The sequence below is a fragment of the Tachypleus tridentatus genome, chromosome 8 (assembly GCF_004210375.1).
Source record: "Tachypleus tridentatus isolate NWPU-2018 chromosome 8, ASM421037v1, whole genome shotgun sequence".
In the NCBI taxonomy this organism is placed as follows: Eukaryota; Metazoa; Arthropoda; class Merostomata; order Xiphosura; family Limulidae; genus Tachypleus; species Tachypleus tridentatus.
Window position 1 is genome coordinate 117,833,748 of NC_134832.1, and position 27,039 is coordinate 117,860,786.

At 33.6% G+C, this 27,039-nt stretch overlaps 1 protein-coding gene across 1 annotated transcript in view; it reads left to right on the top strand.

Annotated features, from left to right (window-relative positions):
• LOC143223992 (uncharacterized) overlaps positions 1-27,039 on the top strand; it is an 83,526-nt gene that overhangs the window by 23,618 nt on the left and 32,869 nt on the right. Inside the window, exons 8-14 of the mRNA XM_076452457.1 lie at positions 154-234; positions 1,687-1,821; positions 3,664-3,858; positions 8,378-8,542; positions 19,074-19,156; positions 21,676-21,874; positions 26,406-26,604. Of these exons, the coding sequence (XP_076308572.1) occupies positions 154-234; positions 1,687-1,821; positions 3,664-3,858; positions 8,378-8,542; positions 19,074-19,156; positions 21,676-21,874; positions 26,406-26,604 (1,057 nt within the window). The remainder of the gene's footprint in view (positions 1-153; positions 235-1,686; positions 1,822-3,663; positions 3,859-8,377; positions 8,543-19,073; positions 19,157-21,675; positions 21,875-26,405; positions 26,605-27,039) is intronic.

A 27,039-nucleotide genomic window follows, 5' to 3' on the forward strand; every position in this document is an offset into this window, starting at 1 on the left:
TTATTTGTGAACAAATTCATGATTACTTCATATTCTATACAAAATTATTTATTCTTCACCATTTTACCAGTGCAAAATTAAACCTTGCTATAACTTGATTCATAAATATAGTAGTGAATATACATTGTACATAATCTTTCTTGTTTCATGTAGGGCAGTATGAAGTTGGTGTCCAACTGAATAAACAGGATATATTTGCTAACAACACCGTATTTTTGGTCTACAGTAATGATGGTAAACTGCTTATTTTATATTAAAATTAAATATAACATTGTATTTATATTGTTGATTTATTGTGGGAGCTGAATGAAATGAGAAGTGAAACAGAGCCCTAAAGGAAATTGGTTTACACCATATGTGTGAAAGAGAGATATGCAAAACAAGAGGCAATGTTTTCTAATAGATATTGCACATAGAAAAGCTATTTAATTTTAAATTTACTGGGCTGTACGTTTTATGTATATTTGCTTTCTTACACAGACTGTACTACTTTTGTGCCTTACATTATGATAACTGTTATCCTATACTCTTATTTCAGTGATATAAATGTCAGAATTATTTCTAAAGTTTATTGTGCAAGAAAATTAATTAAACAAAGAGAAACTTATCAAAACTTTCTCATTCATTGATGTATAATTTTATGTAATGTAATGGTTTTAATTTCTAGCAACTCTACAATAATTTTTGTTACTGAATTGATACATCACTAAATATCAAGTTCTCAAGCACTATTCATCTATATAACTTACTCTAATCAAAATATGTAATATTTAAAAATGATTAGCTCCAGGTTAGCTTCAAAAGCTAAAAATAAATAATTGTTTTCAGTGGTTTATTTTCATCTATATAGTTACACACATAGTTTTCACTGCTGTTTTTGTAAGCAAGTCTTGATAATAACAAATGCTTTTGGTCTCAATTTACTTTTCATTTCATCCCAGCTTTTTTAGATCAGACTTATTTTAAAGAATACTGCCACTCTTCAGCACGACTTGGACTGAAACAATAGCTTGTAGATATCAATATCATCTTGAGATTATTAAGTAATTAAGTCCATCACTTCAGGATAATAGTTTTGGTCTCTTTTCGTTTTTGCTTTGGATCAGCCCAAGAACACCGAGATAGTGTATCTAAAGCCAGTATAACACAGATAATATTTAGTAGTTACATACAAAAAAAAAAAATAGAGAGATCAAAATTATGATTAGTGTGAATTAACTATAGTATTTAATATAGAGTGTGGTAACATGTTTATGTCTAAGAGTGCATTAGAATTACTGATGAAAGGTGATATTTAATGAAGCAAGTTTAACTGAGAATAGTTGATTGGAAACATGTCTTTATGCTTATGAAAATGCAGATCAACATAGTGATGGAATAACTGTGATGTTTAAACATGGATTTGTTCCATATTCTTCTTTATACTATTTATTCACAGAGATTGGTAAATAATAAAAATTAATCAGTGTGAAATGAAGCCTTCTCTCACCAGAAATTGCTGAAGGATACCATTATATATACTGCAGACAGACTGTTAAGAATACTTTTGGATCCATTGGTAACAGTATTACTACATCTTCTAGCACTGTTAAAAATGTCATTAAAGGCATTAACATTTCAGATGTTTACTTAAGTTTCATAAGTGACACTGTTCTAAAATATATATATTTTTTTTTTTTTCTTCAGTAGGGTATGGAGACATGATTCCTTCAAGATCTGCTTATAAAAATTTAGAACAACAGCACAGTAATGGTGTAACTGTAACATTTAAACATGGATCTGTTCCAAATCTTCCCTTGTACTGTTTAATTGCAGAAACTGGTGAGTATCAGAAATAAAACAGTTATTTGTTAGTTATACTTTAATATAACAAATATAGGTTTTTAATTGATACTGTTTTCCATTCGTTGACTTCTAAAGATGATCATATTACATAAAACTGATAAGAAAAATGAAAAACACCTGCCTAACTCAAAGAATTTTCAAAAGATAGGTCTCTATTTGTAAGAGTTTGCTTTGATGAAGAAAAGTCTGTGTTTTGAAAGTGGTAAATTATGGGGGTTCCTTATTTCTGTCTTTAATTGATTTTTAACTTGCATGTTTTCCTAAATTTGTGAATATTACACAACATTAATATTTTTTATTTAAATACATAGCAATAAAATGTCTAGATTATGAAAAAAGTAAATGTTGTTTAACTCATTTGTTGTTAACATATTATTACTTGAGACAGTTAATTGCCAACACTATAAGTATATATTTCTCTAGTTTTGAATTGCTACATAAGTCATTGTACCATTTTTTAATGTAATATATAGTTTTGTTTTGAAATACTGATTTTATCGAACTTTTGAGTGATACTGTGAACATGATACAAAAGCATGAGTCAGAAGAAATAATTATAAAACCTTTTAAGGTGTTAATTAGTCTCATTATTTGTCCTCTGAAAATATTCAATTTTGGCAAGTCTCATCAAAGTTATTTTTGAGCTACTGGCGTTTGTGAATTGTATAAATACTAGGAGAAAGTATGGTAGATTTCTTAAAAGTAATGATGAGTAAGTGCCTTGCATCATAGCATATATGCAATATGATTGTCTGTTAGGCTGTTTACAACTGTATTTTGTATTTTCATGTGTTATTTCAGTAAGGAAAAATTGCATTGCATTTGCTTTTAAACAAAGGTGACTAACTGCTATTTGCCATTGGTGAAAACATTTTGGTTTAGAAGCAATGGGTGCATTTAGTACAAAAAAGTGCTCAGGTTCACTAAGTAATCATGAGAAATTTTACTGCTGGGTGTGACTGTTCCTTATCGTGTTACTGAGCCTAAGTAAAAACCCACTACTGAAGCTGAGTAGTTTTTGACAATTGTAATTTCTATAAAAAGTGTCAAAGGCAAAGTATTGAATTCAAATCAGTTTATTTGACATGGATAATAAAACCATGCATGTGTATAATACAGAAATGGAAAGAAAAACGTAATTGAACAACAAATATATACTTGAAAAGAGATGGCCTGTTCAAGACATAGAAAATCTTATACATTAAATTAATGTATAATAAGAAAATTTAGGAATTGCAAAATTTTAATTTTTATGTAATGTACTCTTCAAATGAAACATTTTAATTCTTTTTTACATATAGTAAACTATTCAGGTGATACAAAGCATGATAGACAGACATTTGCCTATTATATTTATATATGTAGATTTTGTTGTCTTCTGATAAAAAAAAAATAATTCCTTGGGTAACAGCAGTAATTAAAATGAACCATATACACTAACTTCAGTTTTAAGAAAATCTGTCATTTATCTTTCTTATCAGCATCAAACTATACCTAACATAAAATTTAATAATTTGACGTCATTTTTCTTTTTTGCAAATAAAGTTGCATCTCTAATTGTTTTGAAGACTAATATAGTTACATTAATAAGATCTGTCTAAAATAAACTGGAGATTATCAACTGGGAATACTAAAATAAGTGAAATTTTTGTTTTCATAATGTTATACTCCATTTTTTTGAACTAGAAAGTCTCTAGATTTAGAATCTTTCACAAGTAATGAGAACTGATATTGTATATCACTGTATGTTACAAAACATTTAAATTCTGTATATGTAAAGATGTATATTTAGTGTATGACTTGGTTATGCTTTTCTAGAATACTCATCAAAGGAAACTGTTATTGAAGGAAACCCAAGTAGCCCGTCTACATGTGTCATACCATACCCTTTAACTTCACAAAACATCACAATTTCTCCCTCTCTAGATGGGCAGCACAAACTCACAAAATCCTTCCTATTTTCTTTTTATGCACCTCCACCTAATGTGAGACAGGCTTATATCTCAGAGGATGGTAAGATATTTTACTATTAAACTATGAATAAATATTTTGCTTATCTTTTAGAAACTAATAATGAGAAAGGCTTATATTCCAGAGGGCAGTAGAATGTATATTGTTTGATAAATAGCCCTTTATTTACCCCTGATAATCTGATAAGGAAAAAGATATTCACAAAATAGTGATCAAATAACTTATCAGCTTCTCAAAAATTATCATGCTTCACAATTTATAAAGTTTTTAAATATTATTTCAGGAGCATTTTTATCTGCAAATTTGGATACAAATATTACTGCAGAGGTGCCAACCATTACGACTATACGCTCATACAGACAAATATTACAACTTGTTGCAACTCCCAAATTATTATATATTATATAGGCCTATACAATAAAGTGATAAATTGTTCCCCCAGGGCTTGAAAGGGGTGAAAAGAAATGTTATAGTGAGATACAAATACATTTTGATAATAAATAAAAGACATAATCCAAATGGCTACTTGGGATAATTATGTTTGTTCTTTAAATAATAAAATATTTGTATCTCCGACGTCTACCAATAGTTTGAGTGTGGTGCTTCTCCATATTGGGTACGTGGGGGAATCCATAGTTATGTCATCAGTGCTTATTAGCCAATCAGTGCTCACGTAGATGGGTATTTCTCGTTTTCTAAGCAGCATAGAAACACCAATGCAATCATTCACAAGATGGAAAAAAAGAGGCCTCATTCACTAGATTGTCTTGTTTCTGGCAAATCTAAAAGGACTAAAACTGTGAATCAAAAATTTAGAAAAGAATATAGTGCAAAATATCCGGTTATTGCATCAAAAGTCAGTGACAGTCATGCATTTTGTACAGTTTGTCACATCGATTTTTCTGTGGCTCATGGCGGGATAAACGATTGTTCCAGACAAAATCGGCATCTCACCAACAAAACGCTGAGGCAAAGACAAAAACGATGCAGATAACGACATTTATGAATAAGAATTCAGAATATGAAACCATAAATGCAGAAGTGATGTTCACGTAATTTGTCATTGCTCATAATTTACCCCTAGCTGTGGCTGATCATGCAGGATATCTATTCAGAAAATGTTCCCAGACTCTGATATAGCAAAAAAATATGGCTGTGCTAGAACCAAAACTACAGCCATTGTACAAATGTTGGGTTGTGAAGATGACAAAATGATTTCAAGCATACTTACTAACAGTGTTTACAGTTTAGCCACAGATGAATCCACAGACATGGATGACTCAAAACTGTATCAAGTGGTTGTATGGTATCTTGACCCTTTGCTTGGAAATATTATTTGTTCTCTTTTGACAATGGTGGAATGGAAAGAAGCTTTAATGAGAGAATATTTTCAAGCTTTTGGACCACGAACTGACAAGGAGGAAAATTCCATGGGAAAACTGTCTTAGTTTTTCTTCAGACAATGCCTCAGTTATGTCTGGTATAGGTAAAGGTGTGATGGGACACATCTCAAGATGACAGCCTAGCATTTACTTCATGAGCTGTGCCTGTCACCTCATGAATATTGCTGCCCAAAATGCTTCCAGGGAACTGCCCTGCCCAGTTTTCAATATATATTGATAGATAGCTACTATTTTCTGGACAAAAGTGCTAGCAGAAAACAAACATTTCAAAGAGTTTCAAGGATTGTATGACAAAGAAACAAGAAAAATTCTACAACTTGTTAACACAAGATGGCTATCACTTGGGGTGTGCCTCAACAGAATATTGGATATGTGGAAGCCATTGAAGAAGTATTTTCACTTTGAAGTAAGGAAGTAACCAAGAAAAGTTATGTGCAGAGCAAGTTACGTAAGTTAATAGTTTTCTTGGACAACAAAATGAACTTGTTATTCTGTCTTTTTCTTCAGTCTGCAATTCCTCTATTTGAGCAAGCCAATTTGATATTGCAAAGAGAAGAATCTTGCATACACATTATGCTTAGAACTCTGATTACACAAGTTAAAAAATATACTTGTCAAATATATCAAGCCAGAATATCTTGAAGGCAACATCACTGAACTTGACTACAACAATGAATCCTTACACAAATCTGATGAGGCAGTTTCTATTGGAAATGCTGCCAAGGAATACATTGTTAAATACGAAAAGGACCCGGATCTGATCAGTGTCAAGAAATACTTTATTGCAGCTACAAATTACATGATGAAACATTTCCCTCTAAATGATGAACTTCTGGTTAACTCAGAGGTTGCTGATCCAAAACTGAAAGTCAGCAAAGATTTCTCTTCTCTACGTTTCTTCACAGACAGGTATCCTGTCCTTGTCAATACACATGAGCACGACACTATTGACAAGTTGGAAGGGCAATATTTGAGCTATCAAATTGATACTTTCTCAGAAACTGTTCTTCAGTTGAATGTTGACAAGTTTTGGGTTCAACTGTCTACAGTTAAGGATGGAAATGGCAACCAGAAGTATGACATTCTATGTAGGGTTATGCTTGGAATTCTTACAGTCTTCCACTCTAATGCTGACAGTGAAAGGATATTTAGTTTAGTGACTAAAAACAAAAGCAAGTTCAGACCAAACTTGAGCACCTCAGTTTTGAGCAGTATTATAACACACAGGATGTATGCAGTCAAATGGACAATGTTTTTATAAATCCCAACCATCCTGAGACATTCTCATGAAAGCAAAGGCTGCAACAGCTGCAAAACTATTACAATAAGTGTTATAAACATGATATAAACTAGTCCTTACACAAAGGCTTTTTCTGCTTACTGTTTGTGCATGTTCAATGTTGTTTTACCAGTATGTTTGTTACTCTGAACTAAATAAAAAACATAATTTCAAAATAATTTTTTAAATTAATTTATTAAATACACAAAGCACAGTCGTAAATGAGCAATCTATAGCTGTAGTAAATAATAATAGTTATAATAATAATAATATAATAATAAACAGCTTAGAGACATTGGTCATGCCTAGTAGCTGCAAATGATAAAGGGCTCTGTCTGCAATCATTATGCTCAGTCATTTGAAATAGTTGGCATCTATGTTACTGTAGCTCTTAAATTGATAAAGAAATATATGTAAATACATTTTCTGCTAACTAACTTAAAATATGAATTTTTACATAATACATTTAAAAAGAAAAAATATTTACAGCTTAAATTTTGTAAATTACTTATCAGTTGTGTGTCATTTTCAGTTTAATAAAACTGGAATGTCACTTTTATTTGAAATCACAAAATATATTTTTAAAAATAATTTTATTTAATGAGTATGTTCAATATTTGAACACATAAAATTAAGTGTTTATTTTTATGGTGTCTTGTTTTCACAGCACATTTTGTAAGAAATTAAACCTCTTTTGAGGCATATGGAAGTTAAACTGTTGAAAAATTATGGCTTAGTTTGGAAAAATTAAAATACAATGAATAAAAAGTTTATCATTTTAATATAAAATTAATTAGGTGAAACATTTTGTATAAGTAATCTTTCCTGGTTTAGCCACCGTTTAACTCTTTCACTGTCACCTTTATAAATAAACAAATCTTCCAATTTTTATTATACAATACCTTTTTCTAATTACTTAAATCAACATTAAATTGCATGAATATTTTAACTCACAGGTGATTATAATCTCACTTTGTAAAAATTAGGTATTAAGTAATTATTCTTGTATTTGCTTCCAAAACTTGCAAATTAATATTCAAAATATATGATATTTTTCATTAATTATAAAGTTATTAATTTTATTGTACTTATTTCTCCAAACTTAATATTGCAGTTTTCAATGCTAAAAGAAAGGTTATACAGTTTATTCTACATACAAGATGGTCAAAAGTTATCTTTCCTGTTTTGAAATGTAATAATTAAATAGCTAAGGAAAGAGAACCATGTAGTTTTAAATCCCTTGTAGCCCAACTCAAACAGTTTTTATTGTGATGTTTTGTTTTCACTCCAGTGTGTCGTGTTACCCTATAAAATGGCAACCATGCAAGAAAAATTTCAATACATTATTTGGCTTGCAGAGACCAAATCTGTTTTACCAGAGGTAAAACAACTTTAGTTCAGCATAATTACAAATGTCTGTACAGGAAAGTAGTATGTGGGTATGTTAATTATATCATTTATTTCACACCTATTGCAAATATCATATATCTAAAGACTAAGATAAAAGAAGCAATCATCACTGTAACTGTGGACATGTGGCAAACCTGGACTAAAATTGAATATTGGTTAGATGTGCAACCATTAGCAACTAATGGTGCAAACACAGAAGTCTACTTACATGTCAGTAAAAATTGTCTGTGTGTGGCTACAAGATGTTGAAAACTTCTTGGTTTTACTATCTTAGTTAGTTAATTCATAAATTTTAAAATTGGAAAAATAATTTTGATCACACTGTGTAGTTACTGTATCAGTATTCCAGGTGAAGACATATGTGTACTTATGACAGAGAATGAGTTAAAAATACACGTAACAGATTTAATGCAAGGAAATGACATGAGATGTTTTAGGTCTACAACCATTTTATATGATGTTTTTTCAGGAAGTGCAGTTGTTGTCATCTTTGACTGTCCAGTTAATGTGTCCTCTCTACAAGGTTGTTCTTCTCTTCTGTCTTCTTCTAATCTACAAGAGCTGGGAGAAAATTCCCTCTGCCAGTGGGCAACCAAGACACAGCTTGTAGTTTTTGTCACTAAACAAATCATAAGTAAGTTCCAGCTAGTTTATTATATTTTAACGTTAGTGAAAGATGCATTTTGATGCTTCATCTTATTTTGTTTTTAATTGTTAGAATGATAAGATTAGGGGGCACAAATATAAACTTTGACAAAGTAGGAGTCATTTCAAGTAAGATGACTTTATTTTTCTAACAGGATGGCTGGCTGATTGCCTTTAGATGTTGTAAATGCAGTTAATTTAAAGAAGTTTAAGGGAAGGCTTAATAAATATTTGAATGATAAGTGCTGGCTTTGTTTTTATTTTAAAGTTTAGTACACAGGACGACCAAGATAAACCGACAGGTCTCTTGTTGTCTTAAAGTTGTATACAAAATGTTTAAATATATATCGTACCATCATGTCGACTATTTACTCTACTTGTAATGGTTTTTTCGGTACTTTTTATGCAAACCACTTCACAAATATTATGACAAATCACTCTCAAGATAACTGATGTAAGTGTCTCTAAGTTCAGTATCTCTGTTTTGTTTTTACTCATATTTTTAATCAGTGTAGTATTTCACTTTAAACAATATTTAATCAAGGATTAGTTGAGAGTCAAAACTGCAAAAAATAGTAATCAACCACTGAGATTGGTTAGGGGAAGAGCAAATGTGTTTAAATCTTAGCAATTTCTGAAATGTAAGTGAAAGTTTGTAAATATATCAATCTTTAATAGTATTTCAATAACAAGAATGAGTTATTTCTGACATGGTACATCACCTCCTCTCATATAAATAACAATTCTCGTTCACTGCTGTTGTCTGTATGTAAAAACAAATTACAAGTACCACAAGTCTTGAACCTCCCCCTTGTTTGGAATTGACTGATTGCTATATATTTTGCATGCTAATTGTCATGCATATCCTTCCTTTGATAAGAGTGTGACATGCTCTCTTGAAGTACATGATTCTCTCTACTCAATTCTACCAAACTGTCACTTTGAATTTGACTGTATCTGTGTTATAATGTTTAATTTGTACTCTCTTTGCTTTTCAAGTATATTATTTTAATATTTTACTCTGTCTTTGTATTCATTTCTCACTACAGGTTTACTCTTTATTGTACAGTAGTGATATTTGTAACTTGTTGAGTTATTTTGAAATGGAATTATCTTATATTTCTACCCAGTTATGAAACTTATTACTTCATAACAAAAACGTATTTGTTTATTCCAACACAGTTATGTTTGGTTATTCATTTTGCATTATTAATTCTACATTACCACTTCAGCAGTTATATATTCAATTAGCACATTTATACAGGCTTCAGGTTGTATTACTTTAAGGGACCCACACATTTGAAATACAGTCTGCTGACTTTGCAAAATAAGACATTTAACTGTTATGGTTTTGAGTAATATTTTGGTTCCATAACATAAACTTTGTGATATTGGTTAATACTCGTAGTTAAGTTTAGGTTAGCAATTAGTCTTAGTTTTATCTTTTTATTCTATACCATCTGCTTAGGCTCTTTTTATAGTTTATACTTTTTCCATTAATTTTGTTTAAATTATAATTTATACTTCATACCATTAATTTTATTTAATTCATAATTTATGCTTGTTACCATTAATTTAATTTGTGAAAACCCATGGGATCAGGTTGAACTTTTTCTGCTTCCTCCTATAATGGCTGAATCCATTTTCAGTCTACCTAGATTTTTCTCCACCTTCTTATGGATTGCCTTCCAGGTCTCTAGTGTAAAATATATCAGGCGTATCTAAAGTGTTTTTTGTTGTTGTTTTTATTCATTTCTCTGAATATTCTTCTTCTCATGACTTTGTTTCAGAGGTAATCTTTTGCCTCTCTTTTGAGATTGGGTACTTGCAAGCTTCACCCTAGACAGCCTTAATTAATTTTGCTATAACTTACCATCGGATATATTTTTTCTGATTTCATGCCATTTGTATCTCTGTTAATTCTATCCATTCTATACCTCTGCCTCATTTTTTTCAGCTAAATTTTACTCTGTCGATGCTCCTACAGTTAATGTTTATCTTCCACTTCCTTTCTTCTGTGCTCTACTTATATTTGGGGATTTTAGTGGAATATCTTTTTCTTCTTTCCTACATATTAGGGTGTTTTTGTGGCTTTTCTGCTTTTAAGGTGAACACTACTACCCTTTTACTATACACTGTTAATAAAGTCTTATCAGTCAGTTCTTTTCTTCAACCCCCTTGGATGCCTGTATTAGGTGAGAGACCCTCCCATAGAAGGTTCTGTCTCTTCAGTATATGTATTTCCTGTGTATGGTGACCTGTGATGGGGAGGAAAGCATCCTGAAGGTTGAGGGATGCAACCCCAACACATCACTTTGGTCTTAAGTTCCTGTAGATGGCTGGCCTTGAGGTGGCTCCCCAGGATCAAATGGCTGGTCTTTTAAGCTAGAATCAATCCAAGTACCAGTGTTGGGTATTATCAAAAGATGTTGTGGTCATTCTTTATAATGCTGATGTTTTGGTATAATGTTCACAAAACCCTAGCATTGCTGCAGTGTCCTTGTTTGGTATTGTGGTGGGTCCTCTCATACAAGTTCATGGTGGGTGGGGTCAGTGAGCATTGAATCTTTCTCTTTGATTATGGAACCCCCAAATTCAAATAAAAATATAATAATAAAAAAACAGATCATAGGTAAACAACCACATCTTGAACATTCTGAACAGCAAACTTTAACTTGTACAACACCTGTGCCTCATTTTCTAATATTACAAATCTTTAGAGCAAATGTCTCCCTTTTTTATTCATAATGAATTAGGTGGGCTTGCTGGTTCTCCTAAGTCAGTTAAGAAGGTACATTCTGGGAATATTTTGGTGGAAACATCTACCCCAAAATACAGTGAACTCCTTTTAAATTTAAAGGCCATTGGAGATATACCCATTGAGGTTATTCCCTATGCTACTTTGAATTCTTCATGAGAAGTTGTTTTTGAGTAGGATTTGAAGGATAACCCCAAGTCAGAGATCCTTGCTGGTTTCTCTGCCCCAAAGAAGTTTCTGCAGTGAGGCTGTAAGGTATGACCATATATTCACAATCCTGTCAGATGTTTCCAACGTCAATGGTTCAATCAGTCAAAGGCATCATATTGTGATTCTTTGATGTGTGCTTATTGCAGTGGCAAAGACCATGATGTCTACAAGTATGAATTGGACCCTCACTGTGTTAATTGTAATGACTGTCACCCCTCTTACTTTTGTTTTTGTCCTAGGTGGGTGGAGGTACAGCATTTGAAAACAATTAACAACATTTCTTACTCAGCTATTTGGAAGTTATTGTTCCCAACACCACCTCAGATATATGCTGTGAAATACAACTTTATGCTATAGTTGGAGTGCAGACAGATCTTTCTGTGCCTCCAATAGAGTTGTTCACAAATAATATGAAGAGTCTTTTCCCCTCTATGGATAAGTGAGTTGACAAGTCAATGTATACTCCTGTCTCTGTTCCCACCATTCCTTCCAATGACTCCCCAGGTTCACCTCCCCTCAACTTCAACTTCTGGCATTTGCTCAGGTCCACATTTCTTGGCCCCAAGATGTATAATAATTATTCATTCATGCCTTCAGTTGCTGGAATCTACATCTACTGACAAAGGCCTGCCCACTTGACCCTGGGCAGAACCCACAGAGGTAAACAGACCTTTTTCTAATAAAGAAAAACAATGTGGTCATAAGCTGAAGGGTTCCCCACCACCTACATAAAAATGGCCACTTTGATACAGTGAAACTGTCAAGGTTTCCATTCTACTCTGTATAACATTTAAGTTCTTGATTAATTCCTATCATCTAGTGTGTCTTTCCTTACAGGAAGCATTTCTGAAACCTGCAAATACAGTTTTCATTTTATCAAAATTACTAGTTCTGTAATGGATGAATGCATGGAGGGGAGACACTGCTGGTTGACTAACATGTGCCAACTCTGTCTGCCAATCAATACACCCTTGGAAGCTGTTGCTATCTGTGATTCTTTGAGTTGTACAATCACTATCTGTCTTCTGGAGAGACTTATGATCAGTCAAATCCTAATGCTCTTGTTGAATAGGTGCCATCTCCTTTTAATTATGGGAGACTGTAATGGACACAATCCCATCTAGGATGGTGATGATATTTATGGAAAGAGTTGTTCCAAAGAGCATATGCACTCAGATCACAACCTTTCTTTCTTCAATACTAGTTCTTGTACTTATTTTCAGGGGCAGTAATCATTTTCCTATTATTTTGAGGGAGATTGGCTGCGGTCACTGTCATCTAACCCATGCACCTTAAAGAAACCAAGCTAACTAGCCTCTTTCACTTGTCTCTTGGAACTTGATCCCGTCATCATTTGTCTGCCATCAATAGATGACTGTGTATTAGCAGTGATTGTATCGTCCAAGCAGCTGCCCATTTTATTCCTAAGACCTTGACACATTTTCCATGATATCCTCATCCATTATGGAGTCCTGCCTGCCAGGAGGCACTTAAGGCTCAAAAATAGGTCTTGAGTACCTTTTGCAGGTATCCAGTTCTTTTTAACTTTATTGCTTTTCAACAGGTCTGTACCTGTGCACAGCATGTTAAATGTCAAAGCCAAAAGCAGTCTTGAATTACATTCACAAAATTTGGAAGGTCAGTGGAAAATATACTTTCTATTCCCTTTCCATCTTGATCTCCAAGAGCCAGGGAGTTGCTGATGTCCAGAGTATCACCAATATGTTCAGCGAGAGCTTTGCTCATGTTTCTAGCACTTCTGTTTCTTTCCCTACCTCTTTGGTCAACAAATCTTGGGTAGAACAATAATTTCTTTCCTTTTCTGCTAATTGTCTTTATCATTACAATCACCTTTTTACACTGGTAGAACTCAAGCTTGCTTTTCATTGGTTTGCTAGTACATCAATCAGACCTGATGATGCTCACTATGAGATGCTGCTCTGTCTCTTTTCTGCCTATCCTGCTATTCTACTGGTAGTTTATAGCCAGTTCTAGCAGGAGAGTGTTTTCCTGATACTTGGTGCTGGGCTATTGTCATCCCTTTCTCTAAGCCTGGGAAGGATCCCAAGATTCCTTCTAACTATCAATCAATTTCTTTGATTAGCTGTTTTTGTAAGGTCTCAGGGAGGATGGTTAATGCTCATATTATTTGGTTCCTTGAATCAAACAACATCCTCTTGCCCACCCTCTGTGGATTTCATTGACATCACTCCACTGTGGACCACCCGATTCAAGTTTAAACGTTGATCACAGAACCCTTTCTCAAAAAGGAATATTTTGTTTTCGTGTTCTTTGACCTTAAGAAGGCTTACAACACTACGTGGAGGTAGTGTATTTTGTTGGATCTCCACTCCTATGGGTTATGTGACCATTTACCCATTTTCATTCAGATCTTTTTACTGTGTGGGCGATTTGAAGTACATGTGGTTTTGACACTTTTTCATTCTTATTCCTAAGAGCTTGGAGTCCCTCAGGAATGTATGTTGAGTGTCACACTTTTCAATATAAATATTACTGGTATAATTACACAATTTCCTCTTAATGCTGCAAACAGGCTCTATGTTGACAACTTCCCCATTTCTTGTGAAATTTATTGAGCAACAGCTTCAGACTTTCCTCAGTTACTTGTTGAAGAGGACTGCAGCAAACAGTTTTACCCCCTTTTTTTTTCCAAAACAATTTGCATGTGCTTCTGCTGTCAACAAGGGAAACAGTGATGTTCTTCTTCCTGTAGTTTTTGAGACAAAGTTCTTGGGGTTTATTTTTTACAGTAAGCTGACATTAATTCCTCATATCAAGTACATACATGTCAATTGCACAAGGGCACTGAACATCTTCTGTGTCCTCTTTTTCACCTCTTGGGGAGCAGATTGATGTTCTCTGCTCAGCATCTATTGTGCTCTTATTTGCTCCAAACTGGACTATGGGTCTATGGTTCTGCCAGGACCTTGGCCTTGAGAATACTGGGCCTCATTCACCATCTGGGGATTTGACTCTGCACAGGGGCTTTCTGCACTTCTTCAGTTCAGAGTTTGTACTTTGAGTCCCATGACTTTTCTCTTCACCTTCATCATTTGCAACTTTCTTTGCAGCATACCATTATACTTCAGTACTTACCACAACATCTCACCTGAAGTTGTCTTCCTTTCTCAGTGGACTGTGCTGTCTTGGAATAAACAATCTGCCATTCTTTCCTTTGGTCTTTGGCAAGCCGGCTGGCTGAGTTGGTTGTGTCATTTGATGATGTTGCTGTCTCCACTGATCAGCCCATCCCTCTGTGGCTTATTACCATCCCCACCTGTGACTTTTCTTTCAGTCATCTGAGGAAGGTGGATAATCCTAATGGGACGTACTGTCTTCTCCTTGCTGAACATATTTTGAACTATTCTTCCATTCCCATTTATACAGATGGTTTGAAATCAGGTGACTATTTGGGTTCTGCTATAGTTTGCTGTAACTTGGTGATTGTTCACAGGACCCCCTCTCTACAGTTTCTATATTCACTGCTAAGTTGTATCTCATTTTTCTTGCCCTGATTTGCATAACAGCTTTGCAGTACACCAACTGTACTATTTATGCTGAAATTCTCTACTGGTATTTCCGTGTTTCTCCGATAATAAGACCTACCCATAAAATAAGACCTAGTGTGATTTTTGGGGATAGTTTTAATATAAGCCCTACCTTTAAAATAAGCCCTAGTTAAGAGTGGCAGGAAGAGGAAAGAAATAAAAAAAATTAATTTATTAATTAGTTTAATAGTTAATTAGTTTGTTTAAGTATTGATCAAATTGAGTTTCTGAATGTTTTTCGTAATTTCTATTTATTTAGAGGTCTTATAATTTTTACTTTGTAACTTCATTTTTTTAATATATCAAAATAAGACATCCCCCGAAAATAAGCCCTAGTGTCATATTTTGGAGTGAAAATTAATATAAGCCCTGTCTTATTTTCGGAGAAACACGGTAGTTCTCACCCTTTTCACATTGGTGATGCTGATGCTGTCCAACTTCCTTGTGTTTTAACTTTTCATGGGCCATTGGAATTCTATTTAGATCTTTTATCTGAATTTTGGACATTGTTTTGTTTTAACTTGTTCATTTTTTTACTTTTTATAATAATTTTACTTTTACTTTTTTCACCAGATAGCCAAGTTGATCTATGCCAATAAATGCCAAACAACCAACCTTTTTCTCTATCAGTCCATATTCTGGGCCTAGTCTAGTACATTTAGTGCAATGTGAGGTGTCTGTGATGCTGTATTAAATAATTTATGTAGCTCTTTTGTTTCATTCTGGGACATTATCATTTTTATTCATTTTATGTTTTTCACCTGCCCATTCTTTATCTCTATTAACAATGTTTTTTTGGTTTTTTTTCATTTGTCTTGTTAGCCAGATGATGATTAGGGTTCTGGATCGATTGATTCCACTTCAGTCCCTTCTTGAGTCTTCTCTGTTTTAATATGTAGTCTTTGATCACATTTGGGTAAGCTGTTTCTGTATGATTGAGAATGGTACACGTTTCTAACTTAATTTTTTCACCATATGATTGGGTACCCAGTTGTAATTCTTTTGTGTGGCAGTATGTATTTTACACAAATTTCCATTTGGAGGATTTTACCTACATGATTCATTGGATGTGTAGCTTCAGTTAGCTCCTTCCAAACAGGGGTAGTCTTAACATACTCTACTACTCCTTCCATGTTCAGCTTCTGTTTCTCCTGTTACATACCTCACATTCTAGTCTCTTTGGAATGTGTATTTTTACCACACTTATTGAGACCACCAGTTCTCCTCCTTGAATACATTTAAAGATGTTTTTGTTTATATGAGCCTTTTTTACTTTTGATTTTTTTCTTATTTTTCATCCTTTACTCTTTTTTTATGTGCATTGATAGCTGAACATATCCCCAAATTGTCAGGTTGGACTCTTCCTCTACCCTCTTCTCTATTGTTGCTCTTTCCTGATGCCCATTACCAAAATTGGGGATGTGGTTCTGTCAGTAAGAGGCTTTAGAATGATGGTCTACAGTCAAAAGGTCTTATTTCCTTCAGACCCAGACACTTTTGTCAGTCCAAGGTGTTTTAGTTTACATTTTGCTTCTTGACTGATTTGACTAATCTTGTTTCATTTTTATTTTTTTGACAGTAGTGCATTAGATAATTTGCCAAAAGGCACTCTCTTCTCTCTCTCTCTCTTTTTTTTTTTTGAACCCACAATTGACAGGTGCTCCAAATATTTTGTTTTTCTTGTTAATTTACTAATTTACTTTTGAGTTCTGACATGCTTTCTACCAAGGTACTCCTCTATGTAAAGCTTTTGAATTTTTTATCACTTCCAAGTTAACTACCTCTTTTGTTTTCAGTCTGTGGTGCATCATCTACTTGCCCTGGTTGTCATTACATTTGGACAGGTTTACATTAATTTTTCTCATTCCATCAATCTTCTTCCCCTATTGTTTGTATGTCCATGTTATTCCGGTGGAGGTCTTTCTGACTGATCATTCCTGGCTGGCACTGCTTTGGTTTGCTTGACTGTTTTGGCTTGATTTGTTTTGGATCAATTTTATTCATCTACATTTTAGTGGCTCATGTGGTATATTTCTTTTGACTCTTTCATTTTTTACCATCTTCCACATTTCTTCTCAGTGGGATACAGATTACCTTTTCTGTCTAGTATATGTTGTGGGTTGCTTCATTGTTTTCAATGCTTCTTTCCATTAAATCCATTTCCTATGTATCCTCTCCTTACTCCACTTCTTTGTTTGTAATGTTTTCCTTTCCTTCCATACCCATTGGGTTTGAATTGTGATTCAATTAGCCTTTTATTCCTTGTCTCTTTCTTTCCATCATCACTTCCTGGTGTCTTCACTATGACCATGCACCTTTTTATCTGTATGTCTACCCTGCCATTCATTGAAGGTACCTCATATGTCGTGCACTGGGTCTACATCTCATACATTCAACTGGTGGACTGTGGAGGCGTCCTCCTGAATGTGTTAATGAAATACAAATGGTATATATAAATGAATATAAAACCATTCAGTTGAGAGTAGGGTGGTGATGTTCTGCTGGTGTAGATAGTATGATATCCTTCACTGTGTAACACAGGAGTGAGCCATTGAAATAAAAGTTCACCCCTTCAAGTGGTATCTGTTATCCTATCCCCAAATAGATGCTAGTTCCCAGTGGTTTGATTTTGGATTTAGAACTGACCAGTCAACATAAGTCCTCAAACTTGCATTACAAATTTTCTCTCTTCCCTCACTCATTTATACTTTCATTACTCAATCTGTGTTGTGGGTCATGGTGGAGGTACATGTAGATTCCACTATCCCTTGATGTTATAATTATTCTGAGGATGTTACTGTGTTTAGGGCAGTTCCTGTCAATTTTCAATTTGAGTGAGATAGTATACATTACTCAGACATCTATTTTATGCCAGATGTCAAGTTTCAGATTGATCAATCAATTTCTCACATTATCATGGCCCCATTCATAGATTGGAGGGTTCAAGATTCATTCCAGTCCCATGAATTTCATGTGAAAATGATATGATCTTTCCTACCTCAAAATGGATGTCAGTACCCCGTGGCCAGGTTTTGGATTATAGTCAACTTGCCAGCAGTATGATCCTCTTTACTACCCTCCATATAGATGTCAGTACCTGGTGTTCAGGTTTTGGATTATAGTGGGCTTACTGATAGTATGATGCCTATCCTACTGCTGTATGGAAGTCATTTCCAACTTTTTATCTTTTTGGGATTGAGTTTCATAAATATCATATGGTTCTGATTTCTGTCCTACCATAGTTCTCTCCAACTTTGATGTGCTTCTTAATTTTTCTGCTCATATATGAGACATCTTTCCACAATATATATCTGGTTCAGAAGTGGTATAGTCTCCAACCTTAGATCTCCTCATGGGAAGTGTCTGCTGGATGATTTTGAAGGATGCTTTTTTCTTTCTCTTGCACCAGGCCATCCACCTATTCAGTGTGAGATTCTAGCTATTGATGTGATAAGAGGTAATGTATCATATCAGAAGTTATTATTTTCCCATACTGAAAGTGTATTTCTGACAAGTACTTCTCTCCTTTCACCTTTCCCACCCTTCCTCCTCACTGAAAACTGGTGCTTCCATTTTTCTACCAAAAGTCAAAGTGATAGTTTGATGGAATTGAATGGAGGGAAACAGGTACATCAAGAGAATATGTTACACTCTTATTGGTAGAGGGCTGTTACATGAAAATTTGCATGTAAGACACATGGCAATCAGTCAATTCCAAATGAGTGGGAGATTTAAGGTCTTTGGTAGATGCAAAATGTTTTGCATGTAGAGGGCAACACTGTAGGAGAATAGCTATTTGTGTGAGAGGAAATACATTTTCAATACAGAAAATTTATAACTTTTGTGGAAAATTACCATTCCTCATGAAGTAAAATTTTTAATTAAATTTTGTAGATTAAATTCTGTTAAATTCTGCTGTGTAACCATCATCTCTACTGCACAAAAGTACAAAATTTAACTGTATATGTTTTTTTAATTATCAGGTAACTCTGTCACCATTACATTACAATCTGGGATTATATCAGAAGATGATCAAACAGTCTATGAGACCTTGACCAGTAATCTGGTAATAATATAATATAAATTTCATTCTGCTTAATAAATCCTCTATCTAGAACTTGATTAGTTTCAGGTAGAAGCATGAGTTTGACCAGTTAAAAATAAAAAAAACTTGTTAATATAACTCAGTCTTTCTTATCACCTGATAAACATTTGTTATACTTATATATACACTGCTGGCCAAAATCTTAAGGCCAATGAACATAAAAAAAAAAATGCATTTTGCATTGTTAGACTCAACTACTTATTTGAATAGAGTTTCAAAAGATGAAAATAAGAAAAGGGAAAATAAAAATTTAAAACGTTTTTAGCATTTAATAGGGAAAATGTAAACACTATGAAATTAGCCTAAATACTAGCTAGTTAAAAGTTTAAGACCATACTTAAACGAAGTGTTAATCAGTAGACACGTAACGAAATTTAGTCATTTGTGTTCAAGCATTAGCGTTGTCAACATCTCCCACTGACATCTCCTGTGTTATATTGGGTAAAAACATGGAAAAGGCTAAAAATTGACAAAGTTTGAACGTGGCAGAATTGTCGAGCTGCAAAAGCAGAGTCTCTCTCAACATGCCATCGCTGGTGAGATTGGGCATAGTAAAACTGCTATTGCAAATTTCTTAAAAGACCCTGAGGGATACGGAACGAGAATTTCAAATGGTCGGCCCAAGAAAATTTTGCCAGCATTGAGCAGGAAGATTCAATAGGTTGTCTGGCAAGACACCAACCAATCGTCGAATCAGATTAAGACCCTTACGGACACAGAATGCAGCTCAAGAACAATAAGATGGTATCTATGAGAGAAAGGCTTTAAAAGCCGTAAATGTCTTCAAAGTCCACGCCTCCTCCCACACCACAAAACACCGCAGTTAAACTTTGCTGTGAAGCTCCAAACATGGGATGTAGAAAAGTAGAAGAAGGTTTTGTTCTCTGATGAGAAAAAAATGTAACCTAAATGGTCCAAAAGCTTTCAACATTACTAGCACAATAAGGATATCCTACCGGAGACATTTTATACACGACACAGTGGAGGAGATTCCATCATGATCTGAGGTGCTTTCTCCTTCCATGGAACAATGGAGCTTCAGGTTATACAGGGGCATCAAACAGCAGCTGGCTACATTGGCATGTTGGAGAGAGCATCCTTATTGACTGAAGACCCTCGCTTGAGTGGAAATGACTGGATCTTTCAGCAGGACAATGCTGTAATCCACAATGCCCATAGGACAAAGGACTTTTTCATGGCGAATAGCGTGATTCTTTTGGACCATCAAGCGTGTTCACCCGAATTGAACCCCATTGAAAATGTTTGGGGGTGGATGGTAAGGGAAGTCTATATAAATGGGCATCAATTCCAAACAGTGCACAATCTTTGTAAAGCCATCCTCACCACTTGGAATAATATTCCAGCCAGCCTTCTGCAAATGCTTGTATTGAAAATGCCAAAGCAAATGTTTGCAGTTATTCGCAATGACAGCCGTGCAACTCACTACTGAGACCTCTTGTTGGGCATTTCCTACCCTGTTTAGGACTTCATTTTGGTATGGTCTTAAACTTTATGCCAGCTAGTATTTAGGCTAATTTCATAGTGTTCACATTTTCCCTATTAAATGCTAAGAACGTTTTATATTTTTATTTTCCCTTTTCTTATTTTCATCTTTCAAAGCTCTACTCAAATAAGTGGTTGAGTCTAACAATGAAAAATGCATATTTTTTCTTTATGTTCATTGGTCTTAAGAATTTGGCCAGCAGTGTATATACACATCAAACTTTTTGGATAGATTTCAAGTCCATGAAGCTTGTTAGAGATTTAGGAAAGAGCTGGATGAAACATACTGTTATTATTATTACTCTGTGGTTCTTTAGAAAACAACATTACTACAAATAAGTAAGGTCTTATACTTAATGAAGTTATTGTTGTATTTATAATAAACACCAGATCATTATGGTTCAAGTAATCTTTAGGTTAATTGAGAGACAGATTTATGGGTTTCAATAGCCAATGGAGAGAATTTAATCATATAGAATTGTGTAATAAATTTGGGCATGGTATTACAATATCGATAAATTTGTCATCTTTAGGCTTTGTCAGACAATGGTCATGGTTTGATAATTATAAAATCATAGGTTAATGCATTGTTATGACAGTTGATAGATGCGTAGTTAAAATAAATAAGATTATCTTGAGCTAAGTTTTTTAGTTTAAATGGAAGTACTTCAAATGTGTTGGTGGTATCAATTGTGACAAGTAATCATGTAATGAACTAGAATATTATTTAATAATCTTTATAATGAATGCACATATTTCCTAACTTAAAATTGTATTTTAAAATTTTTTTTGAAAATCTAATTGAAATTAAGTTAAGGCTAATTTTCAATAAAATGTTAATTTCTGTTTAGATTTCATCAAGTATTTCATATAATTTTCTCTTGAAAAATGCTACTTTTTCATTATTTTTTATGATTTAAGCTACTGTACGACTGTTCAGAAAATAAATTAACATAAGTTTAATGAAATGTTTCCAGAGTTTTCGAGCTATTAAAGTTCCATCTGGTGAAATGGGCAAAATCATGATCACAGGACCAAGTAGTATTCCTGTATGTGGAAGCTTTGTGCTGACAGCTCACTATTCATCTCCTAAAGGTGGCAAAGCTAGTTACATGTGGAACATACGTCGTTTTGACAAGCAGAACATTGATCAGAAGTTAGTGGATTCTGTCAAAGGTGCACTTAACGTTTATGTATTAAAACCCTGTTTTATTATGCTTGTGAGCTAATAAGCCTATAGTACATTTTGACAAAAGATTCAGTCTGTAAGAACTTGATCAGTCCTCCTACCACCATTATATTGTTCACAATTTTATACATTTGTTAACCTTTCCTTATATTCCTATATAGACATGAAGCCAGAAGGTACTGGAAGAACATAAAGCAAGCTTAAGTTGGCTTTTCATAGGATAATGTTTAATTTATGGCCTAAATAAAAGATTAGTCAAGTTGTTTCAAACTAAGTAAAATTCACAAAGAAAGGGTAAATCAGTGTTTTTCCATGAATTTAAGAAGTTTCATCATATAATTAAAATAAAATTGAGCTTGAAAAATCTCTTTTTGCACACTCCTCTATTCAAATTTTTCTTCAGTCTAAAATTCTAATTCTTTTGAAAGTCACTGAAAGATATCAGTTATTAAGCTGAAACAATTTTGATTTGAAAATGGTCAACAATTTTCCTATTTCAGTTTCCTAACGGAAACTATTTCAGTTAAATCTGCACATTTTCAAAAAATTATAAAATTATAAAACAGTAACATAGAAAATTATTTAAAATCTTGTCATGTGTTTTAGTTATTCTTACATGTTTTGCTCTTTTTTTAAATTGAGGAATAGTTATATGTTATCCATCAGCAGTTTAGCTCATTATTAGGTGATGAGTTGTGAGTGGTGTAGCACATGATATTTGTATGTCCCTTTTTATTTGCAATAATGTATGTCTGTACTACTTTCAACTATTAGTTATAAATAAGAGAATACAGTATCTATTGAAATCTGTCAAAGAATTTTAAGTTAAGTTAGCCTGTCTTTCTTAAAGGCTGAAGGAATTATTCAATTGGGATAAATCTAGTATGATTATAAATAGAAATTAGATATGTAGACCTGTTTCAGTTTGTCCAAAATGTATGCCTTTCAATGAATATTATGTGCAGCACTTTTCTACTGTGTCCATAAAAATAAGCCCAGCACGACCAGGTGATTAAGGCACTAGACTCGTAATCTGAGGGTCACGGGTTCAAATCCCTGTCACACCAAACATGCTCGTCCTCTCAGCCATGGGAACATTATAATGTGATGGTCAATTCCACTATTTGTTGGTAAAAGAGTAGCTCAAGAATTAGCAGTGAGTGGTGATGACTAGTTACCTTCTCTCTTGTCTTACACTGCTAAATTAGGGACAGCTAGCGCAGATAGCCCTCATATAGCTTTGCACGATATTCAAAACAAACCAGTCCATAAAAATTAAAAATAAATGCCATGCAAAAACATTATTGAATAAAGTATTTAAGCAATATTAATTATAAAATTTAATACCAGAAGGTTTTTCTCATTTTTGTATATTTTCCTAAATGATAGGCCTGTTGTCTTATATATGTACATTGTAAACTGTGGTTTCTGTCCAAGCTTGTATCTGTCTCCTGTTTGAAAACTTGCACATGCAGACTAAGCTCAACATTCACATTTGAAATGAAGGAAGAACAGGCATGAATAATGTTGATGCTAAATATTCTAAATAGTTAGGAATTAATCACACTATCATTCACATTTCAAAATGTGAAGTAACTTGGATTTACTATGTTATTGTTGAGCAGCTTTTGGCATAAATGAAATGTTCAACAATTACTTTTCTTAATGAATGGCATAAGTAACTCATTGTCTGTATATGAGTGAAACCAAAATTGCAACACAATTAACCTTTTTAAAGTCCATGAAATAATTTAAATTGATAGATTAACTTAAAGTTTTCCCATCATTGGAAATGGCTACTTATTCTAAAAGCTAACAGTACCGTTACAAAAGTAAAATTGTTTGAGCTGAGAATGATTCCTATTTGATGAAATTCATATTCTTGTACTATAGTCCCACTATTCTCCTCATTAAATACAAAAAGATAATGAATTAACACCATCAATTCCCTTGACAGTCTTGAAGACCTCAGTCAGATCTCCTCTAATGTTTCTTTTTTCAAGAGAAAATGATTACCAAGATCTTAACTCATTCTCGTATGATAACATTTTTGTCCCAGGTACCATTCCTAATAACCCTCTTTTGAACCTTTCTCAACAATTCAATATCTTTCTCAGGTAAGAAGCTTAAAATTCAACTATACTGTTCAAAAGAAACCAGAACACAAAAATCCTTTTCTGTACAATATCTCATCTCACAAATGTCTTATTTTATACTGCCTTCTATAGGCACAAATTTTTACTTGCCACTAGCCTTTATACTCCCGGGTCCGGCATGGCCAAGTGTGTTAAGGCGTTTGACTCATAATCTGAGGGTTGTGGGTTCGAATTGTGGTCATACCAAACATGCTTGTGGGGGCGTTATAATGTGACGTTCAATCCCACTATTCGTTGGTAAAAGAGTAGCCCGAGAGTTGGTAGTGGGTGGTGATGACTAACTGCCTTCCCTCTGGTCTTACACTGCTAAATTAGGGATGGCTAGCACTGACAGCACTCAAGTAGCTTTGTGTGAAATTCAAAACAAACAAACAAACTTTATACTCCCACCTACCCTCACATGTGAAGACATCTGTATGATATCCCACAAATGATCATACTCTGGATGACCATACTCTGGTGTATCATTATTCTTACTTTTCCTATTTAGAACCACCACGTTTGGTGTTGCTCACCCCTTTGTGGAAATCAGTCTTTAGTCCATCAGTTTCCTTCCCTCTCATGCTGATTCAGGCCTCTTGTATTCCTGAAGTTTGCACTTGGGGCTCTGTTTTGGTTGCATATTTTTCCTCAAATGTATTTTTTCAATTTTACTTTTTTTTAATTATGTTTGGAGGAAAAAACCTTTTCAATCAACTCCACTGGCTATGCACTAACAGTTCCACATAGCATCAACTCGAGCTGCTGTAATTACTACAGATGATTTACTGACCACTTTAATAGTGTCTGAACGAGCTTTATCTGCTCAGTAAGTAATGGCTCTAGTTCCTAGCTAGTTGGCTTATTTTATGCAGACTTCTGAGTCACCTGATGATGCCATGTGAGTGTTTGCCTGCACATGTCAGTGAGAATTTGAACAGCCTGTTTCCCACTGCTGGCTATGCTTCACACTTATGTGTCATCATCGGAGAGGAGATGAGGCATTCTTCCCCATTTGTAGAATTAATCAATCAAGTATATTAAGTTTTCTTATCTCCTCTTTCCTGTACCCCAGTGGCACAGTGGTATGTCAGCAAGCCTACAACAGTAGAAACTGGGTTTTGATACCTGTGGTGGGCAGAGCACAGATAGCCCATTGTGTAGGTTTGTGCTAAATTACCAAAAGAAAATAAACAAAATCTCATTTCCTATGATTCTACTCCTGTCCTTCTCAGTTATGTGCTTTTGGGTCAGTATCTAATGTTTCTTCTGTCTGTGGATATTGGGGCTCTTCTTACATTTTTTACCAAATTTCTCCACTTACTGTGTAGGTTTTATAGATACTGTCCAATCTCAAATTGATATACCGTCTGCATGGAAGAGAGGACACTAATTAATTCTATTAAAATTATTCCCTTCAGAATTATACTTATAATTCAATTTTTGATAATCTACATGCATGTGCTTGCATTTAGTACAATTAAAAGTCATATTTTGTTTATTTACCCAGCTCACCATATAATTCAAATTATTTTGTAAAGTAGCAACATCTTCCTTATGGCTTCCTTATTTAATGTCATCATAAAAGTGTAAGTACATTATTGGCCATTTCTTCATCTACATCATTGATGTCCCACACCTATATAGATAATTTTATTTTAAGAAACCTTTTATGTAGCAACTTGTAAAATATTTTCTGAAAATCCAAAATCCAGATAAACCAATTTCATACCCTCAAACTCATCAATATAAGCAGTAACATTTTCAAAAACTGTCAAAAGATTAGCAAGTTAAATTTGTTTTTTTCTCTAGTCAAACCATCTTGGTTAGCCAATAGAATTTTAAACTGATAAATGACCTTGTAAAGCACCTTTTTACAAGATTTTCACAAAAATTTTCCTTCATTTATGAAAAAAACACAAAAAACTACTGGGACAGTTTTTGTCATTTTTCTTAGAAAGAGGAGTATCATTAACCAAGTGGCATCTGCCTACTGTTCAAGGACATATAAAACAAAAGTAACAGCAAATGGTTCTCATTAGTCCTTAACCTTCTTCAAAACCTTTAGAGAAGTATTATTTGGCTCATGAGCCTTATCATTCTTTAAATTTCCAAATTGTTTCTTAGGAATCTGAGAATCAGTATGATAATTTTGTTTATTCTTGTTTCCATCTAACAACTGTTGAAGATGAGAAATACATTTAATCTTGTTTTACTTAGAACCTGTGAATCATCTGAACACAATAATAATAATAATGCTGTGTATTTTTATTTAATTTCTATATTTTACAATACATAATTATATAACAAACTGATATATACAGTTTTCAATACTCTTTTCTTTTTTTTTTTTTTTTACTCTATTCTTCTGTCCATCTAAAAGGTCAGACTACTACTCACCTGATAATGGAATCTTCTTTGCTGGAAACTGATATCATATATGAATTTATTGTTTCGGTAATTTCACCAGGAGAAGAAAGCATTCCTCTTCATGTTCAACACTTGGTCACTAGACGTCCCTTTCCTGCCCCCCTAGTGACTGTGTATCCAAGTTCCTTGTTTTTATTGAGTGTCAATAAAGAGTAGGTTTCACTTTTCTTATTGAAGTTCTAATAGCTTGGAAACTAACTTCAGTGTTAATACTCAAACTTTATATAAATTCTGTCCAATAGTTGTTTAAGGAATTGTACTTTTCAAACTTCACAGAATCATCTGTTTGTTAGCAAGATTAAGAAAAGTTAACTTAGATTTAAAAGTTTTGGGCATTTCTTACTAACAGTTCACTTATATCATGCAGTCCAGCATAATGTTTAAACAAAATCATCAAGGAGGAGGAAGTAGGCATGCTTTGTCAATGTTTGTTATTAACATTTGTATTGTATGTACTTTATATTACCTCTCTCAGTTCTACATCTTTCATACATTTTTTGTATAGTTTTTCCATTTCTAAAATTATTAAAAATCTTTACAGATATGAAATCACTAACATGGTATGATAATTAAAAATGATACTCTAT